The following is a 20,790-nucleotide window of genomic DNA, read 5'->3' on the forward strand; positions in this document are numbered from 1 at the left end:
GAGGATACATGGATCACCAAGGATCCATTTCCCCTTTCTGTACTTTGATCAGCCCGGAAGGGGATTTCCAGGCACAGTCCAAACAGTATGCTTACAGAATGCAACCTGTATTTGCTAGCAATTGCACGTGTGTAACCTTACAAATAAGAGGCCAAAAGAAATTAGCTTACATTTTTTCATAGAGGCACTTGCATCCAAGAAAGGGTGATGGAAAAATTCATCTGAAGAAAAAAAAAAGAGGATTGCATAAGGTGGAGCGACCACAAACCTGGATATTTTTCAGGTTAAAGTAAAAGGCTACATTCTCGACATGCATAATGCTGCACATTCAGAATGCAACACAACCAATAATTTGTGCACAAAAAGCAATTGTGTGTCTAGCTTTGAGACCATCTAGAACTAGAGCCGGTTGATCGCTCAAACTCTGGGCACAGAATTTCTCTGCAGACAGAATCTCAGTTCCATTATTTTTAAATAAATAAATGTGGATTTGTAGCCCTCAAGTTTTGTGGAAACCTGAAGTAAATATATAGGAGACAGAGTTACTTTCTGATCCCACAGTTTTTAAAAGGGCTTCAGGGACTCACATACACGCCCTGCACATGTCCTGGAGCATACACGGGGATCAAGGTGTGGGCAAGTAGGAGGTGGATAAATGCTGCCTAGGGAAGGCATGCACTGATGTGAATAAGGAAATCAATGTGCATCAGAGGCCAGTGTGCACATCAGGACACACAGGATTCTAGAGCAGCTCGCAGAAGGCACCAGTATCCAGGGGAAGAGCTCTTTGGTCCTCTGGCTTGGGAAGGGTGGAGTTGGAGAAGGATCTTATCAGAATATGACGTCACTCTAGGCCTACCACTTATCCCAGACTCTGTGATCTACCATAGATTCCAGTCACTGAAGCTGCCATTCCCTGCAGAGGTACTGATCACTGTAGTCCGGAGATCAGGAGTAATTCCTGGAGAACTCCAGGCCCTGCTCTTAAGGTTGGTAACCCTACTTCAGAGATCCTCCAGCAGCCTGGAAAACCCAGGGCTGGTTGACTGATCTTTAAACCCATACAACAGAGGCATTATCAGGCCACCTTATTAGCGAAATTAATTACCAAGGCTATGGAAGAGCCTGCCATGATTTTATTAAATGCAACCAGGCTGCTAGCCTGTAAAAAGCGATACGTGATTACAACTGGGATTGGTTCATCCTTGGGCTTGCTTTGGCCAGATGCTCAGGTTGGAGAGGGAGGAGGGAATCTAAGGAAGGTTTCATTGGCAGCTATAATCCAAAAGAATAACAGACTGCAAACCTATTAGGATTAAGCAGATGGATGGCATAATGTCAAAGAGGATCCCATGGAGGGGGGACGACGATGAGAGAATAATGCTTAATGGAAGAAAAAGACCAGACAATCTTGCAGTGCTTAAGCTCTGCTCCAAAGCTTTCTCCCTTCTTTTCAAACTGGGGTGATGCTTATGAAAGGAAGGAAGAAGAATATTCTCCCTTCGGTTCTGTTTTATAGCACACATAATTATTAGCTAGGAGCAACTATGTCTCTGGCCTGCTTGCTGCTTTGGTACTCTGGTAGTGGTTATTTCACAGGAACATTCTTGGAGCTAAGTTGGCGGGAATCGACAACAGAGTTCGAGACTCAGACTCTGGAAAAGAGCCTGAGGCAAACTCACAAACTAGCAGTCCCCAAGGACAATGGATAGCTTTGGAAGAGCAAGGACGCCTCTGTGACCCTGACCAAACACTTGATCTGTACCAGGAGATGTAGTGAAGATGGCTGCTAGCTTAGATAGTTTTAAAAGGGGAGATCGAGGGAGGATGGGATGCATCGGTGGCTACTAGCCGTAACGAAAGGAAACCTCCTCGTTCACAGGCAGTCTACATAAGGGGACGAAGGCCCTGGCCTCCCTGCCTGGTTTGTTGTTGTTGCCTCCAGGGCAACTAGTTGACTGCTGCTCGACTTGATGGAACACTGGCTGACTGAGCCACCTGCACTCATGTTGTTTCAGACATGACTATCTGTTCTGGAGGATCAGGTTAGACCAAAATGGCTAGAGGGCGAGACAGATAAGCTTAGGAAAGGTATTATTTGGGGGACTCAAGATACAGCACAGAGTGTTCTTCCAGTCCAGCACTGGCCAAACCTGCTCTGCTTCAGCCAGGTTGCTGTATCATGCACCTTAGACCATGTGGTGTGACTTAAATAGTTTCGAAGGGACAGAACATCTGAAGATGAACCTTGTGATTCAGGGGCAGAAGATCCATGCTCCCCCACATCACACCGAACATACAGGAAACCAAGCCCCTTTTCAACTCTGAGCCAAGCTACAAGTGACACCTGACACAGGTTGGACACGTGTCAGCTTCCCTCGGCATCCTGGTCTTGCAGCTGTTATGGAGAGCCAAGCTGTAAAACCAGGACGCCTACATTTCCCACCAAAACTTGAGGGAAGCTGACATGTGTCCAACCTGTGTAAGGCGTCACTTCTAGCGGCTCTCTGGCTACCTTAAGTAAGCGATAAGAGACAGCTATGAATCAGGAAATCCTTGGTTCAAACCTTATCTCTGCTATTTACTCACTTAGGGAAGATACTGTCTTCTTCCCCCATCTCAGTCTGAAATGAGGAAGGGATAATAACAGTGACCTAAGTTACAGAGCCTTGGTAAGAATTTCAACAACATAAATGAAGGGCATGGAATACCCACAAACACTATATAAATCTTAAAGATGATTATTACTTCAGCCAAGTTCCTGACAGCAAGCAGCGACAGAGGACTAGGTGAACACAGAGCAGCTTAGAGGCAGAAGCTTTTTAAAGGAATTTTGATTATAGGGGCCTAACTATAAACCCAAAATTAAAGGTCTTCTCTGCTCAATAGATGTATTGTGTGTTTACCCTTCCGACTTGATGCTCTGAAAGCCATTGTCCTTCCGTGAGCAAGAATAGGAAGAGTGAACAATGCAGGCAGCTGACATTAAAAAACAAAAAAAGTAAACAGATACTATTTTTTTACTTGCCTTTTTTTATTCTGTCCTTTATTTATGCTGTTGATGGGGACAAAACAATTCACTGTGGAGTGAGTTGAAAGGTGGGACCAGGGGCACAGAACATTTATTAACTACATCAAAACAAATACAGTGCCTGGATGTTTGAACCAAGAGTTCCTCCGCTCTAGTAGTTTGGGGGCTTTACTAGCAGTTTGAATGCCGAGACAAATTCTATGCTGCAAGATTTGCCCGGGTTTCTCGGGAGGGTTGCTGACTCATAGCCTGGATGGCCAACCAGGTTGTTGAAAGACAGTAACTGCTCCGAGCGAGCACCATGGTAAAACTGGGATTCAAACTCTGGGTCTCTCCAGCCCTGGCTCAACACTCAGGGCCAAGCTACAAGTGACGAATGACACTTGAACAGCAAGTGGATTGAGTGGAGTGCAAGTGAACAGGGAGACATACACTTGCCGTTCAAGTGTCATTCGTCACTTGTAGCTTGGCCCTGAGTGGGCTATTGTACTTCAGCACAAGAAAAGCCAGCGATGACTTCCTATGAATGCAGTCCTCAAAGTTAAAAACCTTCATGTTGTAACTCTGGCAGTAAACTCTAGATTTCCCTTTTGGTGATGGCTCAGTTTATGACTTTGGTCACGAAAACAGTAATTAAGAAGTTGAAAGACTTGGGCCCTTTTTGCATGCGTGATTTTTGCTGCTTTGGGGCCCACAGCTCCTTGTTTTTTTTCCGGATTTCTGGATGCTTAACATCCTCTTCAGATTTCAATTCGGCATTTCAAGGGTTTCCTTCCGAATTTTCTGCCAGCACTTTTTCTGCACAGGCAGAAAATTCAGGAGAGGACCCTTGAGATGTCACATTGAAATCTGAAGGGGGAGTTAAGCGTCTGGAATTTGGAAGAAAATCTGAAGAGGTATGGGCCAAAAGCAGTAAAAATCGCCCGTGCAAAAAAGGTCTTAAATAGAAAAAATGAAGGTCTCAAAGATCTTGTGTCTTCAGCTGTGTATAAGGAGCAAACTGAAAACTTATTCAGGGAAAGGACGAGGGGTGCAGGATATAACCCTTTCGCCTCAGTTTGGTTTCACTAAGCAACACTTGGCTCCCCAATTTGCTGCTATCATTTTAAAAGGGAAAAAATGATACATTCTTCAAAGAACCCATCTCCCCCCTCCTTTAAAATGGTAACAGCAGAACGGTGGAGCCAACCTCGAATAGGAAAGCCAAGCAGAAAATTGAAGGGTTAAATCACTTCTGTTGCCCTTTCACGTCCCACAGGCAAATTGAGGCTGAGTAAGCCTGCAGTTTGTACTTTATAGATGAACGGAGATGGCATCATGGAAGCGCTTAGTCTTCGAGCCCTCAGGGTGCAGTGGGTAGGGACACAATCTGAAGGCTCAGACAAGAAAATCACTTACCAAAATCCATGCGGTCCTTGTGATTTCGTTGTAGGAGTCCGAGCAGCAGCTGCCTCAAGTGGCTGGACGTCTCTCTGGGGATGCTTTAAAAACAAAGGATAGTGGAGAAGAAATTGAGCACCTTGTTAAGCTTGTGTTTCAGTTCCCTAGAATGTGAACCAAAAACTGACACAACAGAGAAAAGCTAACAGACAACACAACAGAATCTTCTTTTGACAACATCTAAAAGGGGAGTCACATCAATCTATTACAGACGGGGTCCCCAACCTTGAAGGCACTTTTTGAAGGTGAATAAAAGAGAAGTTGATGCCGCTACAAAATGGCTGCCATCAGGACTAATTGAGACAATCACACAATGGTTGCTAGGGCAGAATTAGCTCTTTGCACCAGGGAAGAGATGGTGTTTTATTTCAGTTTCTTAATGATGGGAGGGTTTGCTCCCTCTGTGGCTACAAGCAGAGACTGCCAAGTCCAAAGGCGTAAGAAAGTCCATGTGTATGACCAGGGCTTTTTTTCTGGGAAAAGAGGTGGTGGAACTCAGTGGGTTGCCCTCAGAGAAAATGGTCACATGGCTGGTGGCCCCGCCCCCTGATCTCCAGACAGAGGGGAGTTCAGATTGCCCTCCGCGCTGCTCAGCGGCGCAGAGGTCAATCTCAACTCCCCTCTGTCTGGAGATCAGGGGGCGGGGCCACCAGCCATGTGACCATTTTCAAGAGGTGCCGGAACTCCGTTCCCCCTGAAAAAAGCCCTCTGTATGACCAAGCCAAGGGTACAGGGCTGTGACCCACTTGTAAAGTCAGCTAGCAGAGAGTGACCCAAAGCTCTTTGGTTTTCCCCATCTCCGCTCTGTTCAAAATCCAAAAGGGTCTTATCACCAAGAGTAAGTATGAGAAAACCCATCAGTGGGCACTACTGCTTTCATGAACACCACGTTGGGGATTGTTGTGTGACAGACGGTTTGTTTAACGAGTCTTGGGGCACCTTGAAGACTAAAAGCTTTATTGTGGTGTCTACTCTCATGGACTAGAGGCCGTTTTGTCAGATTACAAAGACGCATTTAAAATAATAGTAATAACATTCGATTTATATACTGCCGTTCAGGGCAACTTAACACCCACTCAGAGTGGTTTACAAAGTGTGTTATTATTATCCCCACAGCAATCGCCCTGAGAAGTGGGTGACGCTGAGAGGGCTCCAAGAAGCTGTGACTGACCCGAGATCACCCAGCTGTCTTCAAGCGGAGAAGTGGAGAATCAAACCCGGTTCTCCAGATTAGAGTCCTGCCGTTCTTAACCACGACTCCAAACTGGCTCTCTATTATTGGATGCACGTGGATCTCTAGCTCACGAATGCTTGAGCCACAACAAACCTGCTAGCCTTTAAAGCGCCACAAGGGACAGCTTTCAGACAAAATGCTACTTTTCAGTCTAGCCAGAGGCAGCCCTCCGAGAAGTTGAAGTGGTATCTGTATCTGACGGATGGTGCTGAGAGCTATTGAGTGTTGCAGGCCAGGAGGTGGGCACAGCTGACATTCCACAAGCAATTCTCAAACTCCTAATGGTTTGAATTAAAACAGGATTGCCAGGCTGAGCCTAACAAGCAAGGGAGGGAGATTGCTTGCTTCATTCTGCCGCCCCCCACCCATGCATGCATACTGCTGCTCGGGAACTATAATAGAGGGTTGGGCAGGGAAGATGGTGCATCAGGGGGTCTGATCTTTTTTTCTCCACCTAATTTGGAGATTACTAGTCAAATTTGGTAGCGGGGTGGGGTGTGGGTGTGGGTCATGTTACTGTTTTGCAAATGACACTCCAGTTTTTTGTTTTCAATTCAACTTAATTTCAGTAAAGACAAGTTTCGAGACAAAGGTTAAAAAGAAGTGTTTTTTGAAGGAGTTAATCTCACCATAAATCAACAACCGCTCTAGGCTTGGGGAGCTTGGCTTGATGAACGCTGACCACATGGGTGCAAAAGCACACATGCCCCTAAAGACCTTGATTTTAATTACAAGCCACAGCAAAGTGGCTTGTAAGTACAAGTCACAACAAAGAAACTCGACTAGCATTATGAGCAAGGAAAAGCCTTATTTCTAGCCATTGGAAGGGGTTACTGCCCAGGTAGACTGTGCTTCCTTTTAACTGGGGTAAGGGAGATAACACGCAGATCTTCTGATGGAGGCACCAAAAAGTATCTTCTCTACCCTGATCCAATAGTAAAAAGTCCAGTAGCACCTTTAAGACTAACCAACTTTATTGAGGCATAAGCTTTCGAGAACCACAGTTCTCTTTGTCAGATGCATCACAGAGAGCCGTGGTTCTCTAAAGCTTAAGCCTCAATAAAGTTAGTTAATCTTAAAGGTGCTGCTGGACTCTTGTTGCATCTGATGAAGAGAGCTGTGGCTCTCAAACAGCTTATGCTACAATAAAGTTGGTTAGTCTTAAAGGTGCTACTGGACTCATTACTATTTTGCTACTGCAGACTAACACGGCTAACTCCTCTGGATCGAAGAAGCGGGTAACTCTGCTTAGCATGGCACTAGAATGCACTATATAGAAAAGTTTGGCCCGGCCTCCTTCTCGACAAGATCGTTTTCTACATGCAGAGCATTTTTCTTTTGTATTGTCGAAGGCTTTCACGGCCGGAGAACGATGGTTGTTGTGGGTTTTCCGGGCTGTATCGCCGTGGTCTTGGCATTGTAGTTCCTGACGTTTCGCCAGCACTGTGACTGGCATCTTCAGAGGTGTAGCACCAAAAGTCCAAGATCTCTCAGTGTCACAGTGTGGAAAAGATGTTGGCAGGTCATTTATATCTACTCAGGAAGGTGGGTTTGGGCTGAGTAATCCTGTAAGAGTTTCCCAGGGTGTGGAATGCTAATGGAGGGAGGCTTCACTGTATCCTGATATAAATGACCCGCCAACATCTTTTCCACACTGTGACACTGAGAGATCTCTGTCTTTTGGTGCTACACCTCTGAAGATGCCAGCCACAGCTGCTGGCGAAACGTCAAGAACTACAATGCCAAGACCACGGCAATACAGCCCGGAAAACCCACAACAACCATCATTTTTCTTTCCTTTTCTTCTGAAATGCCGTACTCTGGAAGTCCAAGAAAAATAAAAATTGCTAAAAGAAAGGGCTCCCTGCTTGGGTAATACACCCAGCAATGGCTGAGACATGACTAGAAGAGAGAGGGAAACCAAAGCTGACAGAGCCAGTTAAAATTTCTGCCCAGGCAAATCCAGCCCGTCTTGGCATTTGCTGTGTACACACAGCATGAACGCTGCCTGTCTGCCTGCCAGACCTTTCCACTTTGGCTTGTCGGGCTCAGGCGAGGTAACAGCGCCAGTCACCCTATACCGACCTGGTTCCCTTAAAACTAACATGCCCCAGTCAGGCGGGCATGATTCTGTCTCCCAAAGGATTGACCTCCTTTTCACATTTTACTTGGAAACGCAGGCAAGAGCCACTGTTTGCCAAGAGTTAATATTTATGCGGTATTTTCAGCTTGTCTTTCTCTCCAGCGAACCCTCCAGCTAAAAACACGGGCATGGGGGATAGACCCCGCAGAAGTAGAAGCAACTGGAGACTTCCCAACACTGGCTTGTCAGAGCCAGCTAGGAGCTGTTGCACACGGCTGCTATTTAGAGACGTTTAAAAAAAAATCTCATTAGGTTTTCTTTTTCCCCCTGCAAGCTTCTCCTAAGCAGTTCCTAGAACACAGCTAGCAGTTACAAACAAAATGCCTTTGCCTACAGGGTGGAGCCAAGAGGACATCTGCCAGCCAGGATCCATGTGAGAGGCAGCGTTGCCAACACGTGGAATGTTAGTAGAGGAAGCTATGGGCACCGCTTTTGGACACTGCATGCCCTCCTAACGCACAGCTGCCTCCGCTGTAGACTCCACAGCCAGCAATTCTGAAGATAAACATTGCCTTAATGGATCCCAACTGAATTCCAGGTAGTCCCACGCTGCTGTGCTTCTTCTGACAGCAACCAGCCACAGAGCCACTGGGCACTCAAACTGGAAAAGAAGGCTTTCTCCTATTGGAGCTTTGGACAATGGAGACAGACTGCCTTGCGAAGATAGCAGATCATGGGAGGCAGCAACTAATCATTCTTATAGGATTGCTGACCTCCAGGGGAGGACTGGAGATCTCCTGGAATTATACCTGATCTCCAGACTTCAGTTCCCTTGGAGAAAATGGCTGATATGGAGGGTGGAGTCTATGGCATTATACCCTGCTGAGGTCTCTCCCCTGCCCAAATCCTGTCTCCCTAGGCTCCACCCCCAAATCTCCAAGAATTCCCCAGTTTGGAGTTGGCAACCCTAAGAGAACATAGTGTGGTTTTGCAATCTTTCTTGCTCGGGCCACCTGAAGGACAGGAGACTTCAGAAATTGAAAACTGTTACGGAAAAACTCCAGATCCATGTAATGGAATGAACATTGGTCCAAAGCATACAATAATCCAACATGGGAAGTCTAGTCACATACATTCCTATTTGAAATTGCCTTTAAGCTTCATAGCCTATATTTATTTCCATATTTATACACTTGCTTTTCTCTCCATGGGCACCCAAAGTAGCTTTTGATATCTTTCTCCTCTCCATCGTATTTTTTTCACAACAACTACCCTGCAAGGTAGGTCAAGCTGAGAGACAGCTTCCATGGCAGAGGAGGGATTTGCACCCGAGTCTCTCAGATCCTAGCCGAATATTCTAACCACTACACAATACTGGCTCTCCTATCACATCCTATATCCTAGCGGCAAGGACATGGGCTCTCAATCACAGCCCGAATTTAATTATCTCACTGCACGGAATATAAGCAGCCGTGTTCAATATTCGCCCCTTCCTGTCCGATACAAAGCTTAACTTGGAGGGCCCGTGACTTTTCTGGGGTCATGTGGGGACCCGACAAGAGCTAATGAAGAGGCAGTTCTCTGCCTCTTCTGATGTTCAGATTCTCCAACACAGTGTCCTCGGGCTAGTCACTTAAACAAGAAAAACATACCACGCAGAAGTATCAACAGCAAGCCTACGTGTTTTGTTTGGGGTGGCGAAGAGTTCTCTTTCATGTTGGGTAATTAAAATAGCAAACCCATTTAGCTCCCAGCCAAGGGTTTCCCCACCTTGGAATGGCATCCATCTGTGTCAGCAAAACAGTAACTTCTTAAAAAAACAGAGACCTTTACCAACTTACTTAGGACAACTGTGGGCCATTCCCTCCCTCTCGAATGCTCCCCTGACCCAGTAATGTTTAGAATCACTTGCCCCATCCCATGGCATTGAAACATCACTAGCATGCTCAAGTGGAAACCGCGTCACTCAATGGCTCAGCACAGATTGGCAAGCGTGGAGTTTTCCCTGTTTCGAACCCTTGAATGTCCAATTAAAAGGCAATCTTAGTCAAGCCTCTGTCCCGTTGTCTGCTGCCCCTGGACGCCAAATCAAGCTGATGATAAACCTGGAATGTGCACAGACCTGGTTTGCCACCATGCTCCCTCCTACCTCCTTGCATGGAGCATGGTGAAGGAATCTTGCTTTAAAACAAACAGTTACCCATGATTTACAAATGCATTCAGGGTGCACTCGCTCCATGGATAACTGAGGGTGTTTCCTCCACCTCTCAAGCCAGGATTCTTATGTATGTGCTGTCAAATTACAACAGACTTATGACAACCGCAGCAAAGCAAGTGGGAAGCAGGTTTGCCATTGCCTTCCTCTGCAGAGTCTTCCTTAGGGGGTCGTCCATCTAAGCACTGAGCCTGCTCAGCTTCGGAGATCTGACGAGATCGGGTTATACCATGCCATTCCAAATCCCCAGGATTCTTAACCGGTTTAATCTAAGTCTAGAACCCCAGCTTGTGGAGGGAATTCTATGATCTGGGAGACCCAACTATGCCATGGAAACTTGCTGAGTGACCTTGGGCCAGTCACACACACTGGGACAAACCTACCTCGCAGGGTTGCTGTGAGGATAAAATTCGGGAAAGCGATATAAGCTGCTTTGGGTCTCTCTTGGGGAGAACAGTGGGGTATAAATGAAGTGAATTAAAAAATTCGAACCTCAGTTAAGAGATGTTCATATGTCACGGATAACTGGAATGAATTTTAAGCCGTGTGCAAGAAAGGAAAAGGGCAGGGAGCAAAGTGCAAATGCAGCAGGAAGCTGGGTTCACACACCCCATGGCTGATAATTGGCCTGATGTAATGTTGGAACGCAACCCCTGCCTCAGGGCCAAGCTACAAGTGACGAATGACACTTGAACGGCAAGTGGGTCGAGTGGAGAGCAAGTGGAAGGCAAGTGAAGAGGGAGGAATACACTTGCCGTTCAAGTGTCATTCATCACTTGTAGCTTGGCCCTTAGTTTCCTGCCTGCAATCTGGAGGTGATAACAGGAACATATTTTACACCATCAAAGCCTTAAACAATGGAAATGGAAACAACGGCAAAGGAAATGAAGGTGCTTCAAGGACTGCCTTCTCCAACGCAAACCTACCCAACGGCTGAGATCATCCGGAGAACCCCAGCCTCCGTTTCCCTCTATCCTCAGGAGCCTGGCAGGTGGCTGCACGATGCAGGGCCTCCCCTGGCGTGGCCCCCTTACTGCATGGCTGCCTTCCCCACGAGGGCTAGCTTTGTACCACCTTTTTAAGCTCTTTGTAAGATGGTGAAGAGACTTACATAGGCTTTTAATTTGCTCAGAAAGCTAGCGAGGTGCACTGATTAGCATGTTAGGGCCAAGCTACAAGTGACGAATGACACTTGAACGGCAAGTGGATTGAGTGGAAAGCAAGTGGAGGGCAAGTGAACAGGGAGGAATACACTTGCTGCTCAAGTGTCATTCGTCACTTGTAGTTTGGCCCTTAGACAAAGAGTTGGGAGACCTGGTTTGAAGTCTTCACAATGCCATGAAGCTTACCGGGTGACCTTGGACTCTCTCGCAGCCGAATATATCTCAAGGGGTTGTTGTGAAGATAAAACAGAGAAAGGAGAACCATGCACGCTGCCCTAAACACTTTGGAAAAAGTAGAAAAGAGCAAGGATCCAGTAGCACCTATAAGACTAACCAAATTTGTGGTAGGGTATAAGCTTTCGTGAGTCACTGCTCACTTTTTCAAATAGCTGTGACTCTCAAAAGTTCAGACCCTACCACAAATTTGGTTAGTCTTATAGGTGCTACTGGACTCTCGCTCTTTTCTACTGCTGCAGACAGACTAACTCAGCTACCCATCTTGATCTATCTTTTGAAGAAAGGCAAGATTAAAACACACTAATCAGACAGATAATTTAAACCTGCCGCTCTTTGGGGTGTTCTTTCTGATTGCCTGATTTTACACTATTGTGCTCCTACACGAGAGCTCCTGTAGCAAAGCAGTTAAATGGTTGGGCTGTGAACCGGCACTCTGATGGTTTGACTCCCATTATTGCCATGAGCTCTGCAGGTGGCCGTTGGAAAGCCGCTACTCTCAGTTCTAGCTCCATAGCTGTATTGTGGGGATAATAATAACAATGACCTTGTTCATCACTCTGAGTGGGGCACTAATCTGTCTAGAAGAGTGGTATATAAGTTGTTATTATCATTACATGGCTGCAAAAATGTCCTCTCCTTTTGTTCAAGACGGGTAGCCATGTTAGTCTGTCTGTAGCAGTAGAAAAGAGCAAGAGTCCAACAGCATCTATAAGACTAACAAAAATTGTGGTAGGTATGAGCTTTCGTGAGCCATAGCTCACTTCTTCAGATACTTCTTCAGGTATCTGAAGAAGTGAGCTGCAACTCACGAAAGCTCATATCCTACCACTCCATTTATTGGGAGATAGGGCACACTGCTTATAGGAACATGGCCGATATTAAGTGGTTAGCTGCTTTCAGGGTCTTTTGTGAAAGAAAAATGAGAGAAACTTGTTTAATAAAAATGATGAATTAAAAAAAAACATGTATAGGATTCCTGTTCAGAAAACGACCGTAAAGCAATACACAAAAGTGTAAATATGCCTACTTCTACGGGGGGGGGGGGGAGGGGGGGGAGAACCTAACACTCAAGATTGCATGAACCGGTTGGTGAAGACGGCAGGCGTTAGATGGGCTGGGTTGGGCAGGCACAAGAGCTTTGACACCTGGAGTCACTCAACCCTCCTTCCTCCACCCCCCTTTTTAAAAAACAACACACTGGGACTGTTTTTATGCTCCGGGACAGGGTCACTTCGGGTAACTTGAGTTACAGTTTGCCAGCTCCTGGTCTCCATCATTCCTGGCTAAAGAGCAGGCGGACCAGTTGCCAAGTATTTCTAAACATGCCGAGTCAAAAGCACGAAGAGACAGGTGTACAAGCAAATGGAGCATGCGGGGGCGGGATGGAGGGGGGAACAGCAGCGTTGGAAGAATGCTTACTTGGGCATTAGCATCTTGTTTTTCTCATAGAAGAGGCGAAGGTCTTGAGGACTGCTGGCCTGTGAAGAGGAGGAGGGGAAGAAAAGCCATCAGCAAGTGCATACAACCACCTGGAAAGTTACGGACTCCTTGCTTTAGCCATAAAGACCTGGTCGGCCCTGCACTAAGAGAAGGCGAATCCCTGGCTCTGCATATATATATATATATATATATATATATATATATATATATATATATATATATATATATATATATATATATGAACAACATGCTTGACCTGCACGATTTATTTACGTGGTCTCTAGTCCGCCTTTCTCACTGATACTCAAGGCGGATTTACACAGCGTCCATTAATAGGATCACAGTATTTCTAAGCCACCTCTACCGAGCCCTGCTCGAGATGATTTGCAATCAAAAACCACAGTACAAAACCAGAAGCCATTCGACATGAGCAGTATAAAAACCATCCATAACTCATGTATATATTCCACTAACTGAGGAAGGGGAGAAGAGCTGGTAAGGATATCGAAGACACATTGGCGGCTGGAAACCGTGCTTGGCTTTGGAGGTAATCAGCAGTGCTCTCCAGTTTCATAAGAACTGAAAACTTGATTTTTATTTATTTTATTTTTTTAAAACAGATTTAAGAGGCTACATTTTTACCAGAATTTGTTCAAGTGGCAAGATACCCCTGCTGCTGATTTATAGGAAACACTATTGCCAACCATGCTATTGCTGCTAGTTGCCACAACTAAACTGCATTTGTTTCATTTGCATCACAGCTTTCCTCCTAAAAAGTGCTGGGATTGTTTCATCTTTACAACCCTGTCACGTAGGCGACGAGAGAGTAAGGGTACATATAAATGCAACCAGTCACACTGGAGTCACAGTGGATTTCTGTCCCTTGGAGAGAGCCTAGCTTTCTCCCACATTCACAAGATAAATGATGGGTACACTTATCAGCAAACAAAATACTGGTTCAGTTGTCAGTCTTGCCTACTCTTTGGATGGGCTGACTTTTTTTTTTAAATGTCACAGGTGCATTTATTCATTGCACTGGTCCCGTCACCTTAGATGCTTACATCACAAACAAAAGATAAGCAAGGACAAAACAGATGTGAAAACAGACAAAAGCCGCTACTACTGAAGCAGACTGGCGACCGGTCTTGTAACAACGATAACAGCCATTTCTTTTAAATGTTTAGCTAACAGCACAAAGCCGTGGCCATCTGTCATTTCTACACACTACCTCCTCCCGCTTTGCCAAACAGGACAGAAGCAGAAGCTGAATGTATTAAAGCCCTGGAGACTGTTATAGCCAATGGCTCCATTTGGATGAACCTCCAAACCACAATTTGGAAAATGGCAAGAAGCTGTGAGCTTGTAACCCCACCCCCGACACACACACACACACACACACACACACACACAAAAACACACAGATACATGTTCCCTCTCCATTTCCAAACCAAGATAACCAGAGTTTGCCACAACATACACATCATGTAACTGTGGTTGACACCAAGTTCTAAGCCACGGTTTGCAAATCATGTTCCAAACATGGTCTGGTATCACGGTTGGGAAATTAGAGCTAACCATCACTTGTTAGAATTGGTTCTGCAACTAAGATACAGAAGAGGGGGAAGAAGAGAGCCCAGGAGTGCACAGTATAGTCCCCGTCTTCCAATCTGAGCCCATGTGACGTGCAGAGTGTAGGACTAAGAAGAATAAAAGCAGTGCCGTGCAGTGGTTAGAGTATCAGACTAGGAACTGGAAGACTCAGGTTCAAATCCCCTCTCAGCCATGAAAGTTGCTTGGGTAACCCTTACCCATCAGTCTCTCTCAGCCTAACCTACTCCTCTAGCACAGTGGTTAGGCTGCAAATCAGCACTCTACTGGTTCAAATCCCACTACTGCCATGAACTCAGTAGGTGGCCTTGGGTAAGCCACTCCTCTCGGCCCCAGCTCCCCAGCCACATTGGGGATAATAATAACACTAACTTGTTCACCGCTCTGGGTGAGGCACTAATCTGTCTAGAAGAGCAGTATATAAGCGCAGTTATTGCTGTGGTTGTTGTTATTGTTATCCCACAGGGTTATTGTGAGGATAACATGAGATAAATCCATGGATACTTCCCTAGGGTCTTTGGAGGAAAAATGGGGAATGCAACTGCAACAGCTAGCAAATCACAAAATAAAAGAGAGAGAGAGGCAAGTACATAAAATCACACGACCCATCGCCCGCCTTCCAGTTTGCACTAAGCTCTCCCTACTGCTACATACCAGCCTTTGGGCAAGAACAACTGCAAACCAGCAACCACCACATCAGAGTGATTAGTTGCACGTAAGCCAGAGGAACACATGACCTGTGCATCAAACGATTTACACAAACATTCAAATTAAGGAAAAAGACAATTTATTTCAGGGAGAATCAAATTAACAATTCAAACAGCCTTTGGCCAATCTGTTTATAGGGATTACAGATCCCATTAATCTAATTCCTCTCATAGCTTCCATGGTTTTAATTTAGAGCCATTGTAAGCTGTGCAAAAAACAAGGCCCAGTACCGATGTCCGGAAAGTGGGAAATATGTCCTTTGGTGGTAACAATTCAAGCTGAGACAAAATTTTGTCAGTGACTATTCCTGATCCTGATACAAAATACGGGAGTTTCAAAGAGCTCAAATGTTCGTCAACAGATTCCACAAACCTTTCTACACACCGTTTTGTCCGGTTTCGCTCCTATTCCTTCGTCTGTCTTGGCAAGCAGCTTTTGAATCAATTATTTGGAAAAGAGAGATTCTTTTCCTTGCAAGGCATGTGATCCAAGCCAATCAGGGATCACATAGCCAGAGCAAGGACATACCAGCACCACCTAGCCAATCAGACCAGAACATGTACAACATCACCAAATTAAATAAGAGCGAGAACAATACTTCTTGCCCTCACTCTGAATGGAAGGACAATTTTTGCACTATTTAAACACGCTTCCCATTATTAGCATACTCTGCAGTTAAAAAGCCGCTCTCTCCCTCTTCCATGCACCCTACATCCCCTGGGCATGGAGCAGGGGTCACTGGCAGTGTGTGTGTGATGGGGGGCGGGAGGTAGTTGTGAATTCCCTACACTGTACAGTGGATGGACTAGATGACCCTGGAGGGACCCTTCCAAACCTACAATTCTGTGATTCAAAACCACAGCCTTAGCAGATGCATTCTCTAAAGGGGATGGGGGAAATCTGCAGAACAAAGATGCTACAAATTTTCCAATCTTAGCATCACAGATAAGCATCAGTTCTCATTCATCTGGATGGGAAAATACTCTAGACGGTTACATAGAGATTATAGGGGAAAAGGACTGAAACCCAGTCCTCCCACCTACGGTCCAGAAAAGCCTACTTCTGCAACATTTTTGAGAGGCCATGCCACCACACCCTTGGTATTTCGATCCCGGAGAATGTACAGTGCACCTGCCACGAGAATATGGGAAGGCTTGCGGGGGATCAAATGCAAAAGAACCATCTGAGAGCAAGGCATCTATATCCCATTACACATAGGAGCCGCAGCCAGATATCCCAGCAGAGTCTTCCTGAAGACACAAGATATTTTGAACAAGGCTTCTGCAGAATCGCTTATTAGGCACTGGCCAATACACACACCCTAAACGTAACACGATAATTCCGAATAAGCAGACTTCTGCCCAGAAGGCTTAGAGGGCACCTGGGGTAGGCAAAAGCTCAAAAAGCCAAAGCTGAATGCTAAAAGGAGAGAGGGAAATGAAGGGATCCGGTATTTACAACCTTCTCCGCTAGAGGAGAACACATAAAGCTGCCGTATTATGAGGCAGACCCTTGATCTATCCAGGTCAATTATCTACTCTGACTCATAGTGGCTCTCTTGATTCTCCAGGGAGAAATATTTCAAATCACCTATCGCATCATCTTTTTAGCTGGAGATGGCAGGGACCGAAGCTGGGACCGTCAGAATGAAAGGTAGATGCTCGACTATTGATCCACAACTGTTCCGTTAATGTAAAGACCCAGCGAAACAGAACCACCCAGCCCGTTGGACTGATTTCACCAAATAAGTCAATAGGAAATGGCCCAGGGAAGAATGCTTTCTAGGATTCCCTCGGACTGTCTTTCAACAACAAACCCCAGACTTCAGCAAAGTATGATGATGTAATCGGTGGGCTATTCGCTCCATATCTGGGACATTTCAGAAGCTTGATTTGTGCATGTTGCACGCCACAAAAATGCCACTCAAGAGATGCCCGAGGTTAGGTTCGTTGCCAGTAATGGCTTGGGAAATTGCAGGAGATCTGGGGCCACTGAAAGAGCTCAGCAGGGATATTTCAGGTGGGTAGCTGTGTTGGTCTTCAGTAGAAGAAGAAGATCTGAATCCAGCAGCACCTTAAAGAGCAACAAGATTTCCAGGGTATAAGCTTTCAAGAGTCAACCTCTCATTGCAAGCAGGGATCCGCTGCCATAAGAGTCCGTGCTCCGAAGTTGCTCTTTCCTCCATGTGAACTGACCTCTACAGTCTGAAAATTAGTAATTCCATGAGAACGCCAGGCTGGACGGGGAGGTTGGCAACTCTACGTCTTAGTGGCTGCTGCTCACTCTGTTCTTATTAGAGGTGTGGGATGCAGCCCTAGGGAAGCCATACCTTGATTCCTTGGAGAGCCCCAGTGGTTAGAAAATAGTAAAGAGTCCAGTAGCCCCTTTAAGACTAACCAACTTTATTGTAGCGTAAGCTTTCAAGAACCACTGCACTCTTCATCAGATGCATGAGAGCGTTGTGATTTTCGAAAGCTTACACTACAATAAAGTAGGTGAGTCTGAAAGGCAGGGGCGGATCTAGGGTTGCTGGCGCCCAGGGCAACCCAAGTTTGGGCCCCCTGCGCGTGCGCACTCCTGATGCTGCGTGATGATGTCTCTTCAGTGATGTCATCACGCAAGGGCAAAGCATGCCACCAGTGGAGTGGCGGCAGCGCGGTCGGCTGGGAGGCTGCCCATGCCATTCGCCTGCCCCAATGAGGGGGCGGCCGGCTTGCCACACGCTCCCTGTCCTGCGGGGCAGGCAAATGGCGCGGGTGGCTGCTCAGCAGCCCACGCTGCCACCGGCATGCTCCCTGTGGCTGGCAGCTGCGCCAGGTGCCCCCTCTTTGGCAGCGCCAGGGGCAGACTACCCCCCCTGCCCCCCATTGATCCAGCCCTGTTTAAAGGAGCTACTGGACTCTTTACTGTTCTGCAACTGCAGACTAACACGGCTAACTCCTCTGGATCTATGACCAGTGGTCAGAGTGTGTCTTTTGCTCCTTTCCTGCCATTTCATCTCCCTGCCTGGTTTAAAATACAACCCCTGCAAAAAGCCAGGGCCGGTTTAGCGAGGAGTTATGCTAAGCCAGCAGATTGTTTGGATAGGCCATTTTGCATACCTTTTCCTCTCTCGGTTTTTGGGTCACTGCTTTGTTTGCTTTTTCAGCGTGCAATTCTGAGTGGCCTGATTACAGCCACCTCCGCAGCTTGAGCTTGTTCTGCTGTGCCTTCGAGACAAGAGATCCCTGTTTTGTCTAATCAGCACTCCAGCCGGCATTTCCCCGTTTCCCAACATAGATTATTTGCACAACTGATGGAGTCTGGACTAGCAACCTGGAGCCTTGCGCTTTAAAATTGGCCAGCCCGGTGAAGGACGGAATTCAAAACAAAACAAAGAAGGCCCAACAGTGACGGATCCTGCCGATGCAGAAAACAGTAATTAAACCGGTTCTAAACAAGAATCTTAATACGCAGGCACAATCCTGAAACGTTAAGCACATTTCTCTCATATAGATTTCAACCGCTGAAATAAAAGGAATTTCAAGGAGCTATACTTGAGTGGGATTGCTTCCTCACTGTTTACACCAGGGCCGATTCCACACGGCTTACCTGAAGCCGGGACGTGGCATAACGTTGCGGATCGTGCCGGGGGAAACGCGAAAGATCGCGTTTTCTCGCGCAAGTTTTGCGCGATATCGCGCAAAACTCGCACGAGAAAACACGATCTTTCGCGTTTTCCCCGACACGATCCGCAACGTTGTGCCACGTCCCGGCTTCAGGTAAGCCATGTGGAATCGGTCCAGGGCTAGGCAAATCCCAGGTGCCAGGGCGCCTAGAAGTTTTATAGTGGGCCTAGTATTTTCATCAGTCGTTTATAACTCTAGTTGAATTGAGACCTAGGCTTCCTGTCTCATTACCAGTGCTGATTTCTCCACACCCACTACCCCTCTGTATATCCCACCCTATTCAATCATGCCGGTCATTGTCATTTGGCTTCTATAATCACTCCACTCTCCAAGATATAAGGACAGATAGGCTCACATTCTCGCTATATCTGAAGAAGTGAGCTGTGACTCATGAAAGCTCATACCCTACCACAAATGTTTAGTCTTAGAGGTGCTTGCTCTTTTTCTACTGCTACCAACAGACTAACACGACGACCCATCTTGAGCTATCTCCGTATTTATTTACACACTACAACACTTTTGTTATAGCTTTTTAAAAAAATGACAAGAAACTGTGACGAGTGGCTCCTAAAACAAGACAATTTGTCAAGGCTTGGTCTACATGGAGCTTTTCTTAAGTTCACAAAGCACTGCACATGAAGGTGGTGGGCAACCGATTCAAGAAAGAAAAAGGAAGTACTTCTGTATTCAACAAATAATTAAATTGTGGGATTTGCTGCCAGCAAATGTAGCGATAACGACTTTCAAAGGGGGTTAAAAAGAGGTTCATGGAAGATACATTCATTAACAGTTACTAGCCACAACGACTAAAGAGATCTTTGATATTCAACTTCTGAATAGTTGCACTAGGAGGCAATGTCAAGGGAAGGCCACGGCCTCTAGGACCGGCTTGTTGGCCATCCAGGGACTAAATGGATGCTGGGCTGATCTGATCCAACACGGCACCTCTTACATTGCCGCAAAGTTGCTGTGAACTTGTTGCTAAGAGAGCGAGCCAGGAAACGTCCTCAGGCACAAACTGAATGTCTTTCAGCAAATTATATCTGTAATTTGGAGACAACGTTGGCCTACCTTACTGAGACGTTGTACTAGATGACTATTCAAAAAGTAAAATAGTATTCAAATTGCTAGCAAACTCTGGGATAGCCAGAAACTCTGGCTCGAACCTAAGAAAATTGGCTGTTTTGTTTGAAGTCACTAGAGGACCAAAAAATCTTCTACGGGCAGTGGGACACAGGCATTCTCTGTGATCTTTGGACACCAGTAGCTGCAGAGTCACCTGGTAGAGAACCCCATTTGGATAACATAGCCGCAGGAGTAAACACATGTGGATTGTGGGAAGGATGACCTAGATGGCTTCCAAGAACACAGAGGAATTGCAGGAACCGAATGGACGTTTAACCAAACGTGGGTCATTTCCACACGTCTTTTCCTAGCTCAAAACTCAGAGAACGAGGGTGTCTCCCTGGCATGATTTCTGAGGTCATCGCGCCACGATTCCGGAATCCCACAAACCCGCTTCCCACAAACATTTATTCATTATAGTTTTGTAGGGATCCCATTCCTCTGGTGGGGGCGAGGGATCCCCACTGCCAGCCTCTCCCCCCCCCCCCGCCACCTCTCACCTGGCCAGGGAAGGGGAGGTGCGGGAAACATGCTGGAAGCCCCGCAGCACTTTCTCATCGCGCTGGGAACGATATCATTCCAGGCGCAACACGGAAGCGAGGGGTTGAGCACAGGACCGATTTGATGAAAAATTGGCCCCAGCACTAGATTGGTCTCCTGGTGCCTGATGCACCCCCTAACACCCTCCCCCCATTCCCCGGTTCCAAGTCCGGGGGATCTGCCAACCCTGTGTTTTAATAATCTAAACAGGCATTTCATGGGGGGGGGGAGGTTACATAGAGGATTGCCAGGTCCCCTTACCTTCCCAGCAGGAGGGGGGGGACCTGGTGCTTATCCT

General features: G+C 46.4%; 1 protein-coding gene across 5 annotated transcripts in view; it reads right to left on the reverse strand.

Moving 5' to 3' along the window:
• The window catches only part of ULK1 (unc-51 like autophagy activating kinase 1), a 130,726-nt gene that overhangs the window by 56,441 nt on the left and 53,495 nt on the right, over nt 1–20,790 (reverse strand). For all 5 annotated transcript variants that reach the window (XM_054996231.1, XM_054996230.1, XM_054996232.1 and 2 more), the window contains 3 exons: nt 12,823–12,881; nt 4,430–4,512; nt 171–221 (listed from right to left, as the gene is read on the reverse strand). In XM_054996231.1, the coding sequence (XP_054852206.1) occupies nt 171–221; nt 4,430–4,512; nt 12,823–12,881 (193 nt within the window). The remainder of the gene's footprint in view (nt 1–170; nt 222–4,429; nt 4,513–12,822; nt 12,882–20,790) is intronic.

This window comes from Eublepharis macularius, chromosome 13 (genome assembly GCF_028583425.1).
Source record: "Eublepharis macularius isolate TG4126 chromosome 13, MPM_Emac_v1.0, whole genome shotgun sequence".
NCBI lineage: Eukaryota > Metazoa > Chordata > Lepidosauria > Squamata > Eublepharidae > Eublepharis > Eublepharis macularius.